General features: G+C 35.5%; 1 protein-coding gene across 1 annotated transcript in view; it reads left to right on the top strand.

Moving 5' to 3' along the window:
- LOC121423700 overlaps positions 1-21,334 on the top strand; it is a 36,589-nt gene that overhangs the window by 11,445 nt on the left and 3,810 nt on the right. Inside the window, exons 6-8 of the mRNA XM_041619127.1 lie at positions 1,789-2,139; positions 4,288-4,386; positions 20,736-21,080. Of these exons, the coding sequence (XP_041475061.1) occupies positions 1,789-2,139; positions 4,288-4,386; positions 20,736-21,080 (795 nt within the window). The remainder of the gene's footprint in view (positions 1-1,788; positions 2,140-4,287; positions 4,387-20,735; positions 21,081-21,334) is intronic.

Raw genomic sequence — 21,334 nt, 5'->3', positions numbered from 1 at the left:
ATGGAGGACAAATATAGTCTATAATTCAACCTCATCATCAATTTGAACTATTTTCTCATGTGAAGTTTAAAAAAATGCATTAGAAAAATCCTACCTAGCCTCTAGACAATATAGTCGAATGAAAGTTGCTATTACACGTACAAAAATAGTGCGCGGTTTAGATCATAACAGGCAGATTGTCATAATATATTATAAGGACAAAATCTGTTTACATTATTATATCGCCTATTGTAAGTCGTTTGTTATATCAGGCACATTCCGTCTATAAGAGCAGCAACAGATACAATTGAAATATGGATTTGGAATCACAAAAAACCACGTTTCACAGAAACCCTTTATAACCCAATTCAAGGCTGAGTGTTAGAGCAGGTTTGAAGTGTGATATTGCATTTATTAAAGTTATGTGTATTCAATCAAGTGAACTTGGTTGTAGAATTTGATTTCAAGTATAATAAAGTAATTATGTGATAGCAGACAGAAAGTGACATAATAAAATGATTATTGCATAGAGAAATATTTCAAAGAAAAAAAAATTCTATTCTCAAAGTGAAGTAAATGTTTCGTTTAGCAAAAATATCAGATATATATTGCATATATACAGTTAAACAATCTATTGTTCTATGTTATTGAAGTACTAACTCAGGAGTAAATCAAATGGTAAATATCGTGCGTTTGCAGTAATTCGGAGTTCTTATTCAAAAACAACAAATAAGTTTCTTCTCTTGATTAAAGACAATAGTGCTACAATTACACTCTACTCAAACTCAGAACACCACTTTTGAGTTCTAGATTTAAAGGTAAAAACTGACTGAAAATACATATCTTTTCCCTTCCTAGGTTTTCCAAGAAACGATCAGGTATTATTACACCAGTCATATTCAGTGGCATTAAGAAAGATAATTAAAACTCAAGTCTTAACAAATGTTTCCTTTTAGCAAGAATATCAGATATAAATTGCATTGACTAATTATGCCTCATATAATTGCAAATATCAATCACCTATTCGGGTAATTAATACTTTCTTATTCCCTTCAGTGCAATACACTTTTCCTATTAATGAATATTCATTTTTGAAGACATTATGATTGAATAGTTTAGGTAGATTGCTAGACTGTTGTTATTTGATATTTTTTTTAGTATCGTAAAAGAAGCGGCACATTCATGACATCATGCCATATAATTTACATGAAGTTAAAATGATCATGCAGATGTTGACAATCAGTTTTATATTTATCACTATTATTATCATTGTTATATGAATTAGTTTCTCTTATTTTTGTAGTCGCTTATTTGCCTTATTACGATATTTTGTAGATTACTTGTTTTGAGCTAATCTCCATCTCCATTATTGTATATAGCTTTGTTAATTAGTATTTTTATATACGGATTTGCCTTTTATAAAAGCATTGCTTTTCTTGGCAAATTCTGTTAATTTATCTTCAATATTTGTTTTGAAATGTTATTAAACTGTCTGTACTATTTTGAATATGTTACACCTATGACTTCTATTATATCTAAATCTTCTCCCAGCTGTTCGAAAATCATAAGTGATAGATTGCGTTGAATTTGATCCTCTTCTCCGAAATAGAAAAAGAGAGTGTTTTGGGGTTTCAGTGACATATGCAGTAAAGAATCAATAGCTTTCACGTGGGAAGATCCATTCAAGATTTAAACACTCGAGAAGAGCGATTATCTTTCTATATTCAGTCGAGATAGGAACCGTCATGAGATAGGACTGACATTAATTTTTTTCTTTTTCTCTTATTTTCTGAAACAACTTCAATTTAGATAACCCAGTTACACACCTCGAGGAAGGCCAATCACATTCTATCAGCACGCCATCTTTCACAAGAGAATTGTATAATACAACCCTGTTGAAAGCAAATACTACAAATGGGTTTCGAATTGCGCTTCATCGTTTGTATCTTAATTCTTATGATGATGAAATCCGAATAGGGACAGGGAACGATCCATCTGATATCCAGTCTATTGTAACAACTATCCATGGATATGCATACTACGAGGATGATATATACATAGATACCCATAAAATGTGGATTGTTGTTATAGGATCGCAACAGTACGGCCATTCGTCCTATCTTGATCTGGACATTAGCATTACTGCCATCGATTTGTTTAGTGAGTATTTGAACTTAATTTAATTCCAATTAAAATTGTTGTTTAAGTTCTAGATAAAATGTAATGAGAATTATATTACATTACACAATTTTAATTCTCAACCAACCTTGTAATATAAATAAGCCACTCTTGAATTTTTCTCACGTTTGAAATCTTCAATATACAGTGCGTCCCCCCAAAAACTATACACTTTTGAAATGGCTGCCAAATAAAAAATATAGCACTTTGGGGAAAAGGACTTATAGATATGGAAAGCCAATAAAGTCAACTCTCAGATGACACCAAAAAGTTAGAAAACTATTCATTGCTTGAGCGAGCAGTGCCCACTGAAACAAAGGGTATGAAAATTAGGGTGGGCCGGAATTAGCCTTCCAATTTCTCTCAGGTTTTTGTGTTTGGCACATGCAAATTTGAGGGTTATTTGGTGATTTAAAGATCAGCTGTGATTAGTTTGTTGTTTGTGAAAATTTAATGCGTTATTAAATTTAAATTGAATGCATGAGGGATCATGAATTGCAATTTTTAGGGCAGCATTTTGTCTTTATCATGTGGAACTCAACAATGTGTTCATGACAGGAAAAGGGGGTAAAATGACATAGGTAGGTGAAGAACGTTGATGGGATAAAGGTCAACAGAACATTTAGCAGCCCCTCTCTCAACCTCAACCTCCCCCCAACCCCACCCCCCCCCCCGCTTCTCTCCTGAGAAACTTAGCTCGGCTAGGCTGGGCAGGAATTAGCCTTATACTTTTTTTTGAGTGGTTTGTCCTTTGGAACTTGCTAAGCTAAATATTAATGAGTGAGATAAGTTTTAGTTTTTTAGGCAAATTTCATGAGTTACTAAATCGAAATTTAATGCATGAGTGAACAGGAATTGTAATTTTAGTGTAGCATATTCATCTTGTGGACCTCAGAAGTGTGTTCGTGGGAGTCAGAGTAATGTGATGGTACTGTTACAAGCAAGAGGGTGAGATATGCTAAGACTTGGTTAAAAGGGCATTCCTCTTCTTTATGTCCTTTTACAAATTAAAAGTCATATGTACCCTACCCTCTTCACCTCCATTTCCCAGCCCCCCCCTCTCTGTCTCACTTCCTGGATTGTAGCCGATTCAAAACTTATAACTGCCAAGTGACCGGGAGCTGATTGTCATTTTTTTATTGAATGATTACTAAGAAATTTAATGATTATGATGATTAATGAAATAATTTATTGAAAAAAATGAATGTTTGATTGATTACATTGCACATTGAATGAGTTGATTTACTAATGAATTGTTGATTAAATTATTGATAGGAAAAAGTTTATGCCCCAATGCAGAATTAATCATTAAATCAACATTCTCCACTGGAATTCACGCGTACATGACAATAGCCATCAGTCTCTCAACGGGAGGGGAGGGCAGGAAAGAGGGATGGGGTGGGGCTGAATGTTCTGTTGACCCTTATTCCATCAACCTACTTCTCCCACTGAAGTCCAATATCACCCCCTATTCTCCCGACTCCCATGAACACATTGCTGAAATCCACATGATAAAGTTGAAATGCTGCCCAAAAAGAGATCCAAATAATAAAGTTGAAATGCTGCCCAAAAAGTGTAATTTGTGTCCACTCATGCAGTAAAGTTCAATTTGATAATTCATAAAATTTGCTTATGCAACCAAAACTGATCACGGTTGATCAATAATTTATCACAACGCCCTTAACTTTGCAAGTTCGAAAGGATTTGACTCTCAAAAACTGACATAAATTGGAAGGCTAATTCCAGCTTTTTTCATACCCTTTGTTTCAGTGGGCAGTGCTCGCTCAAGCATGAATATTTTTCAAACTTTTTGGTGTCATTTGAAAGGTGACTTTATTGGCTTTCCATATATGTAAGTCTTTTCCCCCAGAGTGCTACATTTTTTATTTGGCAGCCATTTGAAATGTGTATAGTTTTTTTGGGGACGCACTGTATATAATTTCACCAACATTTCCGTATTGCATGGTATTCTGATAATGTCTAAGGTAAATCAAGAGTAACATTTCTATCATTATTACAATAAGGTTTAGCAACCCATAAAATATTGCATACTTGTAGATTATGGTTAGCATTAGTTTGATAAGCAGCAGGATGGCCCGCAATGAGATATTCATTATTCTTCAATTTCAGATTCCTTTCCTTGTACGTCGTCGTACATGAACGTGTCAGTGACGTTGGTTTGTGATGGATATTACGACTGCGATAATTACGAAGACGAATCATTGTGCGGTGAGAAATGCAGTAACATTACATTATTATTGAGCTGATATTACATCAGTCACCAACGCATACACCCTACCTACAAAACACAATCTCATTTCGCAATCACACTCACCATATTATGCACAGACCCACATCCTTGGATATGGCAGGGAAGTAAACTCTAACTTCCCTGGATATGGCATCTCCTCTTGATCTAGCCTACATGTAATCTAGGTGGAGTCTGCAGCTATAAGAAACTGTTCGTAGTTTGCCGCATCAGGTGGGTGTTTCATAAAGCTGTTCGTATTAAGAGCGACTTTAAGAACGACTGGTGAAGCGTTGTTGTAAATGATATACACCATAAAGTTCATTGGGCGATGGTTTAGCGCGTAGGAAAAGATCACCAGTCGTTCTTAAAGTCGCTCTTAACAAACGAACAGCTTTATGAAACGGTCCCCAGATGATTCGTTTACTTTTGCAAGCAAATGCAATAGCTCCTGCCTCTGCCTCCGTTGTAGGCTTCTTTTGAACTCGCATACATGTCTTAAGAGAAAAAACAGCCACATCAGTCTTCTTTCAAAGAATAAACGCCTTTACTCAACCTGCCTAATAGCTACAACCTCATAAACTTCCGTCCTCCTTGCAGACTACCTTACTACATTCTTACTAACAAAATCCTTATGAAGCGCACACCCTCCTCATTTTTTCTTTCATATTGTTTTATTCTGATTCCATGAACAAAAATATATAACATTTCAAATTAACATTTCAAAACACATAATATTTTACATTTCATATTTGGACATTTTTCACTAACTTAATACCAGCATAAATCATATATAACTTAAAGGAGAAACAATGAAATCAGTTATAAAAAATGTTTGAAACACCACTCCTCCCCCCCCCCCCCCCGCCCCAATCAAAAAGTCTTCCCTTGCACATTTGTGGAGGGCTATTTATACATGGAATACAAAGAAAGAACAAAACAAAGTAGACCCAAATCCAAAACAAACCAATTAACAAATAGATATACTGACACTAGGATCCCCTTAAAAAAATACATATAATATGCCTAACACTTTTCCTTTCATGTATCAAATATTCAACAATGATTTAAAACTATATGAGATTACTTGGCTTGCACTCATCAAAGACAAAGCAAATCAAAAAAAGAAATCGACAAGTAAAAAAAAAAAAATAAATAAATAAATAAAAAAAAAAAAAAAAACATCCCAAAGAATCACCCATCCCAAAGGAAAACTTCATTATCCCTCCCCCAAAACACACATACACACACCCTCACATACACCCTCACACACACCTACACAGTCACTTTCTCCCAAATCACACCTGGATATCGCCCTCAGTCCTGCCATTTCGGTACATTCTCTCCCATTTTAATAAATGCTTGTCTAACTTGTTCCTTTTAATAGCTATTGCTTTTTCTTCATTTCGATATTCTACGACTCTCTGAATACTCTCTTCTTGAGTAGGAACTTGACCTTGATCTAAAAATGATATATTTCATTAAAAAGATTACCGTGTTACAAAATTTCACTTCAAGATCGGATCCATTAATTCCCACATGTATATCTTTCCACTCTGCATTTTGAAGCTTTATCAAACTAAGTTTTTCAATGACCCTCTGCCATAAAGCTTTAACATCATTACAAAGCCAGAATAAATGTTCATAAGATTCCGGGTTATGTTTACAGAATGAACAGATATTAGTATCTTTAAAACCAAATTTGAACAAATGTTCGTTGGTGTATATTGCACCATGAAGTAATTTATATTGAAATTCTCTTACTTTTGGTAAGATTATTGTGATTCTAGGTCTTATAAATATTCCTGAGATTTCTTTTTTTGAGACATCAAAATTATTGTGGCCATCCCTTATTTGTAAAGTATAGAGATGTTGTAAATTTATTACAAAATTTTCATAAACCTTTCTAGAAGGTACATCTTTCAGTAAAATTATCTTTCCAAACATCTTCAAAGAGATATTGTACTTGTGTACGTCATTCGAGCATAAATGGTGGAAATTCCCATTATATTTCCCGCTTTTCAAAATTACATCAGTTAACTTCCAAATTTCCATGATATTTTCAGCACTCAAACCTAAATTATGAAAATAATCGATTGTTCTCACCTGCTCTTCCTCGAGAATGTGACCTACTAGATAAATATTTTTCTTAAACAAGTCTTCATCAAAAATCATTTTACCTCTCAAAATATAATCTTTATTATTGAAAAAAATTGGATTAGCTTTTCCTGCACTAAAATTCCGATTTTCCTCCATATCTTGCCAAGCCCTTAACATATCAAAATAAAACACTGGTGCTTTTAAATTTAATAATTTAACATCGTAATTACAGAGTGAAATAAACCTATACCTCCCACTTTTCTAAAGCTATAGTCAAAATAACGCTTCCAGCCCATATTTCTTTCCCATAAAGCAACCGTTTTAACCACATTACTCTTTGAGTTTTCACAAATAAATCAAAATCTATCATCCTTAAGCCGCCATTTCCGTAGTCCTGGTAACAAATGTCTCTTTTAATTCTGTCTTTTCCGTTCCATATAAATTCAAAACAAATTTTCTTGATCTCTGTTACTACCCACTTTGGAACAACTAATGATGACGAAACATAATTCAGTTTTGACAAGGCATATGTCTTAAGCAAATGTACTTTCCCCATTATTGTCACGTCTCTCTGTTTCCACCATCCCAGAATCCTTTTTATATTTACTCAAAATCTCCTTATAATTCAGGTTTTCCATCCTCTTTACATCCAAGGAAAAATATACGCCTAAAATTTTCATTTCCGTTACAATATTGCCAAATGGTAGTGTTCCCAGGTCATTCCTGTTTTTTCCTATCCTCATTATATTAGTTTTTTCTATGTTAACCTTTAAACCGCTTAAGTCATGGAAAGCTTGGAATATGTCCTGTATTCTTTTAATTGATGTTTCATTCCTAACAAACAAAGTCATGTCATCGGCATATAAAATTTGTCGAACTTCAGAATCACCAAATTCCACTCCTTTAATAACACTATCATTCCTAAGCGCGTGAGCCATGGTTTCTATAACTACCAAAAACAGATACGGTGAAAGTGGGTCACCCTGCCTTAACCCTTTCTTAATATCAAAATAACCAGTGGAGAAACCTCCATTCATAACACAACTACTAATTCCGTTATACATGGTTTTAACCCAAGAACAAAAATACTGTCCAAACCCAAAAATTTCTAATACTTTAAAAAGAAAGTTATGTGAGACAGAGTCAAAAGCCTTTTGGAAATCGACTGCTATAAGGAAAATCTCTTCCTCACAGTAATTGTTACAGTGAAAAATTACATCATCTATCAAACGTATAGCTTCACCAATGTGTCTGTCATTTATATAGCCAACTTGATCAGGAGAAATAATGTCATTCAAAACGTCCTTTATTCGTTTTGCCATTATTTTTGCGATTATCTTATAGTCAGTGTTTAACAATGTAATTGGTCTATAGTTTTTAGCATATAAAGGATTTTTGCCATCTTTTTCAATTAATGTTATAACACCTTGTTTTTGAGAGGTTGATAAACAACCCTTTTCAAATGCTTCGTTTAAGACATCTACCAGTAACCCTCCTAAAAGCGGCCAAAATGTAAGATAAAATTCTACAGTAAACCCGTCGTTTCCAGGAGATTTGTTAAGTTTCATACTTTGTAGCGCTTTATAACATTCTTCTTTGGTAATTTTTCCGTCACAAGTATTCATACTTTCAACACTTAGATGCGGTAAGTCTTTACAAAATACACTGTTAGCTTTTAAGTCAGCCTCTATATTTAAATTTCCTGAATACAACTTTCCGTAAAACTCTCTAAGAATTAACTGTATTTCTTTCATTTCTTTCACTACTTCCCCAGTGTCATTGATCAGTTCCCTTATTACAGTTTTCTTTTTATTGGAGCGAAGTAACTGTTCAAAGTATTCCTTATTATGTTCACCCTCTTCATACCAAACCGCTCTAGACCTTACCTTGAGCCCATCTACTGACTCATCATATAATTTCTTTAACTGACCTTTTTTAGATTCTATATTTTTGATAACTGAAGGACTATTAGGAGACTGCACTAGATCTTCCTCGAGTGATGTAATTTCTTTTTCAAGTTTTTGTATATTGAGTCTCCTCTCTTTCGATTTCTTTTTAGAAAAATTCGATGCATAATTTCTCATTTTCATTTTAAGAAAGTCCCAAAAGGAAGATTTGGTATTAAATTCCTTCAACCACTCCGTTTTTATCACTCTGATTTCCTCACACATTCCTTGTACAAAAGCTTTATCTAAACATAAACTATTGTTAAATTTCCAATAAGATTTACCATACCTTTCATTAAATCGAAAAGGTTTCAGTTCTAAAATAATTGCTGAATGATCAGGAGCTATTGAAGTAATAATGTCACATGCACTTATCTTACCCTCTAAAGTTTTTGAAATAAACCAGTAGTCAAGACGACTTTGCACAAGAGGAGTATTCTGTCTAAAGGTAAATTTCTTTGTTGTTGGATTCTGTTTCCTCCATATATCAATTAATTCAAGTTTACTTATAAAATCTCTAGCTGGTTCGCGAAGTATGTTTTGACATTCACACTAGTCCCCATGTAATCTAGGTCTTTATTAAATATTACGTTAAAATCTCCCCCTAAAATAAGCGAATAATTTTGAGAGTATAAGTTTGAGAGACACTTGTCCAAATTCTCCAAAAAATCAATTTGTTGATGTATTTTATCTCTAGTTGGAAGATAAACATTTCCTAACACCAATTTGTACCCTAATAAATCCCCTTTCAAAAGGACGAAACGTCCATCATCATCTTTAACTACCTGATCAATTTTAAAATTTATTCCTGGTTTAAAAAGAATAAGAACGCCTTTGCTATGATTTGACCCATGGCTAAAAATCATCTGCCCTTCCCATTCCCTTCGCCACTCCCTCTCAACGTCGTAGGTACTGTAAGTTTCCTGCAACAAAACTACATCCCCTTTCCTCATTCTGACCCATCCAAAAATTATGTTCCTTTTACTTCTATCCCTCATACCTCTTACATTTAATGAGATAAAATTCAAACCCTCCATATCCAGTGAGCTTTACACAAAACAAAACTTTCAAACGTATGCCTATGCCATACATACACGCCTGTAGAGAGAAAGGAAGTGCAAAATGAAGAAAAAACAGCATTAATAGTACTCAATGACCCGTAACAGCACAAGCTACATATATGACCCATTCTATGAAAAAACCTCAACCTGATTAAAGAACAGCAGGAATGAAGGCAGTATCCAACACACTTAACATACACCCTCACATACGCACACAAGCCCACCCTCCCATATCCTACCCCTGCCCAAAACCCAAAGGTAGAAAAACGATCTACCATCTCCCAAAACCAGACATGCAAGTTTCGAGGCCCCTCCCATCACCTATTCTAAATGAAAGCTTGATGGCTTTACAACGCAAAGTATTGAGTCTTTTTACAGAGGAAAATTATAGTAAGCTCGTCTGCTTAATAGGATACCTCATTGCATTCTAAGGAAAGAGAGTAAATGAGAGAAAAAAAAAATACGAATGGAAAGAAAAAAAAAAATGGGTAAAATTTTCTCTGTATTGGGTAAAAAAAAAAAAAAAAAAAAAAAAAAAAAAAAAAAAAAAAAACCCAAATTTAAAAAGAGAGTGCCAAAAGAGAGAGCACCTGGCCCACTTTTAGTTCAAATATTTACATGTAAATATACCTTCATTAGCTTCAAAGGGCAATACGAAACTCGGAGTATACATGACTTGTATATCTATATATGTTTAACAGAAGAACAGAAAAAGAAAGTATAAGCATAAAACTAACTATATATTTTTTCCTCAGTGCATAGCTCATAGAAAAAGACCTTAAGTGTAATTGTTTTCCATTCTTTCCTTTCTTTTCTCTTTTGTTTTGCATTCTTTTCACTTAACTTTCCACATTTAACTTGTAACTAAGTCTTTGCATTAACTTTTGAATATCTACTGATAAAATTAACCTGATCTTCTTTCTTGTTTTTAGTATCAGACAAAAGAAGAAAAGAAAAATAGAGAAAAAAGTAGGTACGTTGTTATATCGTATTTCTGATATCGTATCATCCTCGAGACATCCAGGGCCTAAGACCGGCTGGGAACGAGTACAGTTTTATAAGCACATCTCCCTCCTGCCGTCAAGACCATTCAACCATTCAGCAAATCCAGCTAACTGTGGTGACCACAAAGGGCTGGTGACGAGGTCAAAACACAACCAAGTACCCTCGCTTTCCAGCTCTAGCGGACCAATCATAGCTGAGGAAGCTGCACATATCATGGTTCATGACTTCGTCAAACCACTCATGCGAAATCCTTATCTCCTATCCTTAGAAAAAAAAAAAAAAAAAAAAAAAAAAACAAACCCCAAATTTAAAAAGAGAGTGCCAAAAGAGAGAGCACCTGGCCCACTTTTAGTTCAAATATTTACATGTAAATATACCTTCATTAGCTTCAAAGGGCAATACGAAACTCGGAGTATACATGACTTGTATATCTATATATGTTTAACAGAAGAACAGAAAAAGAAAGTATAAGCATAAAACTAACTATATATTTTTTCCTCAGTGCATAGCTCATACAAAAAGACCTTAAGTGTAATTGTTTTCCATTCTTTCCTTTCTTTTCTCTTTTGTTTTGCATTCTTTTCACTTAACTTTCCACATTTAACTTGTAACTAAGTCTTTGCATTAACTTTTGAATATCTACTGATAAAATTAACCTGATCTTCTTTCTTGTTTTTAGTATCAGACAAAAGAAGGAAAGAAAAATAGAGAAAAAAGTAGGTACGTTGTTATATCGTATTTCTGATATCGTATCATCCTCGATATCCAGGGCCTAATCCGGCTGGGAACGTACAGTGAGTAATCGTGGAATACGTATAGACATCTCAGACCATTCAACCATTCAGCAAATCCAGCTAACTGTGGTGACCACAAAGGGCTGGTGACGAGGTCAAAACACAACCATGTACCCTCGCCTTCCAGCTCTAGCGGACCAATCATAGCTGAGGAAGCTGCACATATCATGGTTCATGACTTCGTCAAACCACTCATGCGAAATCCTTATCTCCTATCCTTAGAAAAAAAAAAAAAAAAAAAAAAAAAACCACTAAAACTAAATTCCCTATGCATTTGTTTCGCAGACGTGTCAGCTTTTCATCTAAAACATCAAAATCTAGTCCCTGGAATCTATACACACGTTGAGATGCTTTCTATTTTATTATGGGATACTGGACAAATTCTTTTATCCCTCACACCTAATTGCCCCCGACAACACAATGTCATTCATTTATGTAGGAACTCCTCATTTGATTATAAAAGGTGCTTTCAATGACCTAATTTCACTAGGACAGCCTTTCTATGGAATATCAATTAGGCTTGCATTCTTAAAATCAATAAAAATTCATGTTTATAATAGTACGTAATGACTGCTAAAATATGTTCACCTTGCTTTCCTAAATGTTTTGACTATCAAGAAGTACATTTTGTAATACAAAGAATTAGACCAGTGATGGGGGACAAGAGAGTACTGACCTTTTCCTAACAATTAAAAGCAGATTCCATTCTCAAACCCTCCCTCATTTGTTGACGAGGTACTCCTATTCTCCCATAGTATTGTATTTTTGTTTTACTACTGAAACAAATTCTGTAACAAATGAAGGTCAGGAGGAACAAAGGGGTGTATTGACCACTCCCAACATTCAAGCAAACTTCATTCAGACACACCTCCCCTATTAGTTGGTGAAGTATTCCTTTCATATCATAGACTTTTTAGTGACGCAGAAATATCCTAAAGCAGATGAGGGTCAGTGATACGAAACCGAGAGAGTACTGACATCTAATAACATTTTAACAGACTTCATTCAGAAAACATCTCCCTTATTGGTGGGTGAGGTATTCCTATGCCCCCTAGTTTTATCATTACGCAATTCAACAGTGACATTACCATTTAAAAAGTTCACAGGTGTAGTCATATCGTCCATTCTACCCCTTTTCTTTATCGTTGCAAATACCATTTCCTTTCAGTACTAAGTCAACACAAAGCTAACATTTTTTTTAAAAGGAATGTCCACGCCCATTTCTTAATAGAGATGTATTTCTTTCCTAGTCTTAATCCCAGGAAACTTAACGACGTTGCAATATTTTATCCTTGTCATGTGTTATACCTATGTTCCTTTAAAACCAAATAATGCAGATAAAATAGATTTGTATAATGAGCTGACATTTCCTCCACTTGAAAATTATATACCAAACCAGAGTGATCTTCATCATTCAACCAAATAAAATATGTAATGTGTAAAAAGAAACAACAACGATCAATATCTCGTGATCAGTGGTATTACAATTTCCTTCTTTCCTATAGCATTCAATGAACAAATTGCTTATACCTTGAAAGGCAAAAGCCTCTAGCTTTTTTTTGACTATCAAGAAGTACATTTTGTAATACAAAGAATTAGAACAGTGATGGGGGACAAGAGAATACTGACCTTTTCCTAACAATTAAAAGCAGATTCCATTCTCAAACCCTCCCTCATTTGTGACAAGGTACTCCTATTCTCCCATAGTTTTATATTTTTGTTTTACTATTAAAACAAATTCTGTAACAAATGAAGGTCAGGAGGAACAAAGGGTGTATTGACCACTCCCAGAATTCAAGCAAACTTCATTCAGACACACCTCCCCTATTAGTTGGTGAAGTATTCCTTTCATACCATAGACCTTTTAGTGACGCAGAAATATCCTAATGCAAATGAGGGTCAGTGATACGAAACCTAGAGTACTGACATCTAATAACATTTTAACAGACTTCATTCAGAAAACATCTCCCTTATTGGTGGGTGAGGTATTCCTATGCCCCCTAGTTTTATCATTACGCAATTCAACAGTGACATTACCATTTAAAAAGTTCACAGGTGTAGTCATATCGTCCATTCTACCCCTTTTCTTTATCGTTGCAAATACCATTTCCTTTCAGTACTAAGTCAACACAAAGCTAACATTTTTTTTTTTAAAGGAATGTCCACGCCCATTTCTTAATAGAGATGTATTTCTTTCCTAGTCTTAATCCCAGGAAACGTAACGACGTTGCAATATTTTATCCTTGTCATGTGTTATACCTATGTTCCTTTAAAACCAAATAATGCAGATAAAATAGATTTGTATAATGACCTGACATTTCCTCCACTTGAAAATTATATACCAAACCAGAGTGATATTCATCATTCAACCAAATAAAATATGTAATGTGTAAAAAGAAACAACGATCAATATCTCATGATCAGTGGTATTACAACTTCCTTTTTTCCTAAAGCATTCAATGAACAAATTGCTTACACCTTGAAAGGCTAAAGCCTCTAGCTTATTAAAAGGCGAAGGAAAGAGAAAAAAAGTTAAATTTTCGTTCCCCGTCTTAATTTCTTAAAACTCAGGAGTTAAGGACATTGCAATAGCTTTATCGATGCCTCAAATTGAGATGACCAACTTGAAACACAAGTTATAGACAGAATAAGAAAATATCTTAACCTAATGCTTCACCTTTACCCAAGTTATACACTGACTCAAAACATTTCTATAGTATAAAATATGCTCAAGACGTGAAACCATTTCTTTTTTTTCTGGGTTGTCGTTTTTCTTCTTCCTTTTTCCTCTTAGTCAAAACGTCATAAGTTTCATTATTTCTTCTTAATCGGTGATATTACAATTTTCTTGATACAGCATCCAATAACATCTCTTTTATCTAATCGGAACAATTTTTTTTGACAGACTAAAAAAAATATCTTCACATAATTCTCACCTTTACCCAAATTATGCACTAAACAAAAACATTTCTCTAATATAAAATATGCTGAAAACATTTTTAAAAGTATATGTCTCTTGTTTCTATGTTTTTTTTTTCTTTTACCTTTTCCCTCTAATTCAAAACGTCATAAGTTTCATAACTTCTTTTTTATCTGTGATATTACGATTTTCTTGATACAGCATCCAATAACATCTCTTTTATCTTAATCGGAACAAAATCTTTTTTTTGACAGACTAAAAAAATATCTTCACATAATTCTCACCTTTACCCAAATTATGCACTAAACAAAAACATTTCTCTAATATAAAATACGCTGAAAACATTTTTAAAAGTATATGTCTCTTGTTTCTATGTTTTTTTTTCTTTTACCTTTTCCCTCTAATTCAAAACGTCATAAGTTTCATGACTTCTTTTTTATCTGTGATATTACAATTTTCTTCTTGCAGTCTTCAACGGACACATTGCTTATACTTTGAAAGGCTCTCCTCTATCTTGGTAAAGGGAGAAGCAAAGAAAAAAAGAAAACAAGAAAAAAAAAAACGTAAGATTTTCGTTCCACATCTAAAACTCAGAAATTAAAGGCATTGCAATACTCTTATCGATAACTCAAATTGAAATGACCAACTTGAACAGTTTATAGACAGAATAAAAAAAATCTTTACATAATTCTTCTCCTTTAAAAACAAAGTTATAAAAAAAAAACACACAAAAAAAAGCACAACACGTGGAAGTATGTCTCTTGTTTCTGTTCTGTTCTTTTTCTTCTTCATTTTTCCACCTTGTCTTTCTGTCCTCAGACATTCTTGCCAAACTTTATTACTTTTCTGATGTACGTTTACCTCCATAATTTCTGGTGTGCTTGCAGTATCTTGTTTCTTCAGAAGTACATGTACATGCAAAACCTCAGCTATTGGCATTCCATTCCTTCTAGAGAGCTAATGCTGCTTGTGTAAACTCATAAAAATTCCAAAACAGCCGAATTTCGCATCCATATCCTGCATAATAAAATCACACCATAATTTACCCCCAAAAAGGCAAATCATTCGCCATTTTCCTTATCCACACACGACGACTACATACGCTGACTTGAGCAGACCGATGATACGAACAAAACGGACAAATATCACAACCACACTTTCCTTGGATTTTCCACATCATCTGATATCGTATGTGACAATATGTGACCAAAATGCTTTCTTCAAAACTTTCCGGCTTAAAAAAAAGGTGTCAAAACTGCACTTCAGTAATTACCCTAGATGTTTTGTCGCTATTCACACTTCCATTAAATTATGCTCTGCGGCTCCTGCTGTAGCTCCTAATCCATCTTCCTCAGTGGCTGGCCCCGCAGCTCCCTCGGTGATTCTCACTGTGGCTCCCGCTGTAGCTCCTTCACTAAAACTCACTCTGGCTGATGTGACTGGCGATGTGGCTCCGGCATTGGTTGAGGGAGTAGATCTTAGATTCGCTGTCGGGATCCTCGTTGCCGATGACTTCATTCTAGCCCCTTCTCCTTGTCCTAGTATGCGTTCGGCCTCCCGGACAAATGCTTCCTGTTGGTTAGGCGGCATGTACACGTTATTGATAAAGAGCTTTGCTGGGTCAGCCCGTGAGAAAAATGCTAACTTTCCCATACGCCGTGCTACTTTCAAGGCAGCAATTTGTCCCTGCCGTGCCTCTCTCACCCTCTTCGGCAGATCATCTAGAATGAACATATTTGTCCCTTTTAAGTTTTTTGCATGCTGTTGTACTAATACTTTGTCCGTGTATTTGACAAAGCGTGCTTTAATAGCTCGTGGTCTCCCTCTAACTACACTAGCGCTCCCAGACAGACGGTGAACTCGCTGATATTCAAACCTATCTGCAAGCTCGGTTGGGATTTTAAGTTTCTCCACATGTAGGTTTCGGAGAGTCTGCTTAACGTCTTCGTTTGGCACTTCTGGAATCCCATTGTAAATCAAGTTCTCCCTTGCAACATAGGTGCTCAACTTGTCTATTTCCTCCTGTAGCAACTTTTCCTTCACTCTTAGGCTCCCTTCTATGTGATCTACTTTCACTTTCACTTCCTGTGACTCCTCTCTTTGAAATTCTACGCTCTCCTTCAGATCATCTATCGTTTCTTCTATTTTTCTCAAACGCTGTCCAAAAGTATCCTGCATAAGATTTAATCTGGCGTCAATTTTCTCCCATTGGTTATCCAAGAGTATGCGGATCGAAGGTAACAAGCTAGTGTCCGGGCTGGGCGGCGTGCCTGACCTTGCACGTTTCGATGCAGACTTTCCTCCTTTACCAACGTGACTGGCCATATTTCTGCACGTGTTACGTAATTGAAGATAAGAGAGGCCTCCAAAACACGTCCTTCTCCTACGAGCTCATGTCTAACCTACATCATGCTATTTCAAGTCTGCCTTTCAAACGCACATATCCATTTACAACTCTCTACATCCATGCTCACACACCCGCCCTATTTTAAAAACGCAAACACTGTTTAATATATCCTACACCCACATTTACACCCCTCTTCTTTCCAAATACACATGCCTACTCCTTTGTAATAGTTTACACTCACCTCATCATCTCATTTAGAATGCAAAACTTCTTTATTGTACACTAACGCACTCCCTCAAACGCGCAAAATCAATCGTAATACACACACACACACAACACTCGTCTTTATTTAAGTTTAAAAAGAACATAGACCTATATACTCTTTCGCAGTATTCTACCCCGAACCCGCACTTCTTTACTTTGATTACACTATCCCATTTGCAATGTTAAACAAACTGGCACGTACACACCCACACGCAAACTCACCCTCCTACACTATTCGATTAAAACGCACACATTCCATCCTTATATTTACACGCACACATTGGCCCGTATTCTGAAGTCATGTTTAACTTAGACCATGGTCTAAGTCTGTATTGAAATCATGGGAAGCCAAACGTGTCAACAATTTTATTAAGTTGTGTTTCTTATGTTTACTGTGCTCTATCCTGATTCATCGATGGTGAAGACAATTGTCTAGTTATACTTCCTAGACAATTATGAATGATTTGAGAGCCAAATGAGCTGAAATATGATATATCTACTGTTAGTGATGTATGTAACAATTGGCTATTCATACTTAAACTATAAACCTGAGTTTAAGTTAAACTCGACTTCAAAATACGAGCCATTATGTTTTACTTCCTTTTAAACGCACATACTACTTTGAAATATTCTAAACTCACACTCTCATTTTTTTATATACTTAATATTTTACACCCACATACACCACCCTCTCTTAATTCCTTTGAAACGCCCACAGCCCTTTGATTATTCTACACCTGTGCGCAAATACTCTCTGAAACGCACACATTCCTCCGTGATGTATACGTCCATACGTCTCACACACATTTCTTAAAAAAAGAAACAACCAAGTTCCAGTTTGTAATATTTCTACACCCACACACCTCGCTATTCTCTCAACTTAAGATCGCATGTACTCATTTGAGAGTTCCTGCTCCCACTATCACACACCCATCTCTTCCTTTAAACGCACACATACATACACACTTTTGTTATATTCTAGACCAACGCTTGCTCCTTCTCTTCCTTTGATGTACCAATACTCCTTCATACTATTTGTACACCCTCATCTAAACTCTATTTGTTTAATGAACACACTTTATGATATTATACACCCACTTAAACCCATATGCAAACACACACTTCAATGTTGTATCGTATTTCTACCCTCACGCACACAGTTAAAAATTGTATTGTATTGCTACCCACACTTCACCGTTGTATTGCATTGCTACCCACATTTCAACGTTGTTTTGTATTGCTACCCTCTCGCACACAATTCAACGTTGTATTGTATTGCTACCCTCACGCACACAGTTCAACATTATATTGTATTGCTACCCTCACGCACACACTTCAACGTTGTATTATATTGCTACCCACACTTCAACGTTGTATTGTATTGCAACCCTCACACACACACTTCAATGTTATATTTTATTGCAACCCTCACGCACACACTTCAACGTTATATTTCATTGCTACCCTCTCGCACACGCTTCAACGTTGTATTTTATTGCAACCCTCAACCACACATTTCAACGTTATATTGTATTGATACCCTCACGCACACACTTCAACGTTTTATTGTATTGCTACCCACACTTCAACGTTGTATTGTATTGCGACCCTCACACACAAACTTCAACGTAATATTTTATTGCTACCCTCACGCACACGCTCAAACGTTGTATATCATTGCAACTCTCACGCACACATTTAAAAGTTATATTGTATTGATACCCTCACGCACACACTTCAACGTTTTATTGTATTGCTACCCACACTTCAACGTTGTATTGTATTGCGACCCTCACACACAAACTTCAACGTAATATTTTATTGCTACCCTCACGCACACGCTCAAACGTTGTATGTTATTGCAACCCTCACGCGCACATTTAAAAGTTATACTGTATCGATACCCTCACGCACACACTTCAACGTTGTATTGTATTGATACCCTCACGCACACACTTCAACGTTATATTACATTTATACCCTAACACACACACTTCAACATTATATTGTATTGCTACCCTCACGCACACATTCCAACGTTATATCTTATTGCTACCCTCACGCGCACACTTCACCATTATATCTTATTGTTACCCTAACGCGCACATACGTGCGCGTAATTCGTATTAGACACACAATTTTTTTTCTAATACTCTTTCTTAAAACGCACACACATACACTCTCTCTATCTCTTCCTTTAAATCACTGACACTCCTTCATAATATTTTAGACGCACACTCTATCTCTACTTTTAAAACACCCAGACCCTACTGAAATATTCAACAAATATGTTTCCAAAGCATCTCTTTAAAACGCACATCCTCCGAAATATTCTAAACTCGAACTCACACACACACCCTCTTCCTTTAAAACACTCATACTCCTTTGTTACATTTCTACACCCACATTCCTCACATACGCTTACTTCGTGTGAAATGCAGCTCTCCTTTGGAATATCATACTTCTACGGTGACCCATTCTTAGTCTGCAGGCACAGACCCTGATTGAAACTTTGATCAACAAGTATGTCTCTACGCAAAGACTAGCACATACAAAACTTGCTGTTTGGCCTTCAGTACACAAGGCATGAGAAGGCTGCTATTCAGACCCTTTACTCGAGTGAAGGGTTTGCCCAGCAGACTAACCCATTCTCACGAACCCTCTTTTCCGTTTGCTCATACACTACTTTGTCATATTCTGGACCTACGCTGACGACCTCTCTACCTATAGTCCTTTGTCTTTTCTTTTATGTATTCTTTTATAGTAGCACACAGTTCTTTGCAATATTCACCAGCACACTCTCGCATATACACCAACCCAGTATCTCCATCGATTGAAACACACACTCCAACGTTATGTTCTAATCCTAAACTCATATACACACATAAAACACACGCACTATCTATTTGAAACGCACAAATTCCTTATATTTACGCCCACACTTCCTATTTAACGTACATAGTCCTCTGACATATTCTAAACACACACACACACATAATTTCTCGAAAAAGTACAAGGCCCTTTTCTTTTGCAATGTAATAACACACAATCTCATCAAACAGCACCCACCCTTTGTAACAGTATTTTTTTCACGCACACATGCTCTACACACATCCAGCCCCATACACTTAATTGTAAATACATCTCTTTTGTGGAAAATAAACGAAACTTTAAAATGTAAAAACCCTTTTTTATAGAATTATACATCCGATTGTGATTGAATTTTCAGTGTTATGCTTGTCTCATTTAATGAATCAAATCAACATTTTCTGGGGTGAACTTGACATTTAATGTTACCTAGGCGTTCCACTACATTCCACCCCACACCCTCCCTGTTCTGTTTAGATCTTACAAGCTCTCACCCATGCAACCATAATCACATTCTGTGTGGTCTTTATTATTTATTGTAAAACATTACTATCTTGCTCAAAGTAAACCCAGATATACATGTACATGTTACTATTTAACTGCGTAAGCTGTCTTCCAATCGTATGATTTATAATAATAATAATTATTATACTTGCTTATAAAGCGCTTAATACTTACTTTGTCAGAAGTCTCTAAGCGCTCTACAGTATATGCAGCATAATTACCCTGGCTTTAGCAGTGCAGCTGTAACGCGCGCTGCGTTTCAAGGAATACATTCCTGCCAGGTACCCATTTACCTCACCTGGGTTGAGTGCAGCACATTGTGGATCAATTTCTTGCTGAAGGACATTACGCCATGGTTGGGATTCGAACCCACGACCTTCTGATTCAAAGTCCGGAGACTAATCCACTGGGCCACAACGCTCCATTTATTACAGATTATACATTGTTTGTGATCACATCTATTTTTATGTTCCTTCTGCTACATTATTTTAAATCATTTTAAATGATTTTATTTTTCACAGAATATCCCGCAAGCTTTCTACAAAAAGGTGAGTCATATTTTATCTACACACACAACACAACGCGCAGACGATCATACGATACTCACCTTTTGCAAACGGATGCTACGAATGGATTTCAAATTATATTCAGGGATTTATATCTCTATTATGACGAACAAATCCAGATAGGGAAAGGTACTGATCCGTCTGATCTACAGTCTGTCATCACAACCATCGATGGATATAGACATTGCTGTCCCAGTGATGTTTACGTAGAGAGCAGTGATATGTGGATTGTGATCATAGGAGGCATGGAATACTACAACCTTGAAGTATATGCTGAGATAATATCTACTGATCTTTCCAGTAAGTGATTTTAAAATCTTAACGTTTTATGTCGATTGTCTCTGATGCACTTAATCCATAAACGGCTTTCACAAGTATCACTTATATTATTCTTTAAAACAATAATAAATAGAAGTGTTCAATTTTACTATCAATTTATAAAACTTGAACAATATTTGTAAATGTTTTTAAAAGCCTTGTTTGAAATTTATCTTTGCTCTAAAAGTGCAAACACAAGTTCAAAGTAAACCAGGCTGAATAAAAATTGCACAAGT

This window comes from Lytechinus variegatus, chromosome 11, assembly GCF_018143015.1.
Source record: "Lytechinus variegatus isolate NC3 chromosome 11, Lvar_3.0, whole genome shotgun sequence".
Lineage (NCBI taxonomy): Eukaryota > Metazoa > Echinodermata > Echinoidea > Temnopleuroida > Toxopneustidae > Lytechinus > Lytechinus variegatus.
This window is presented reverse-complemented; position numbering and strand designations above follow the sequence as displayed.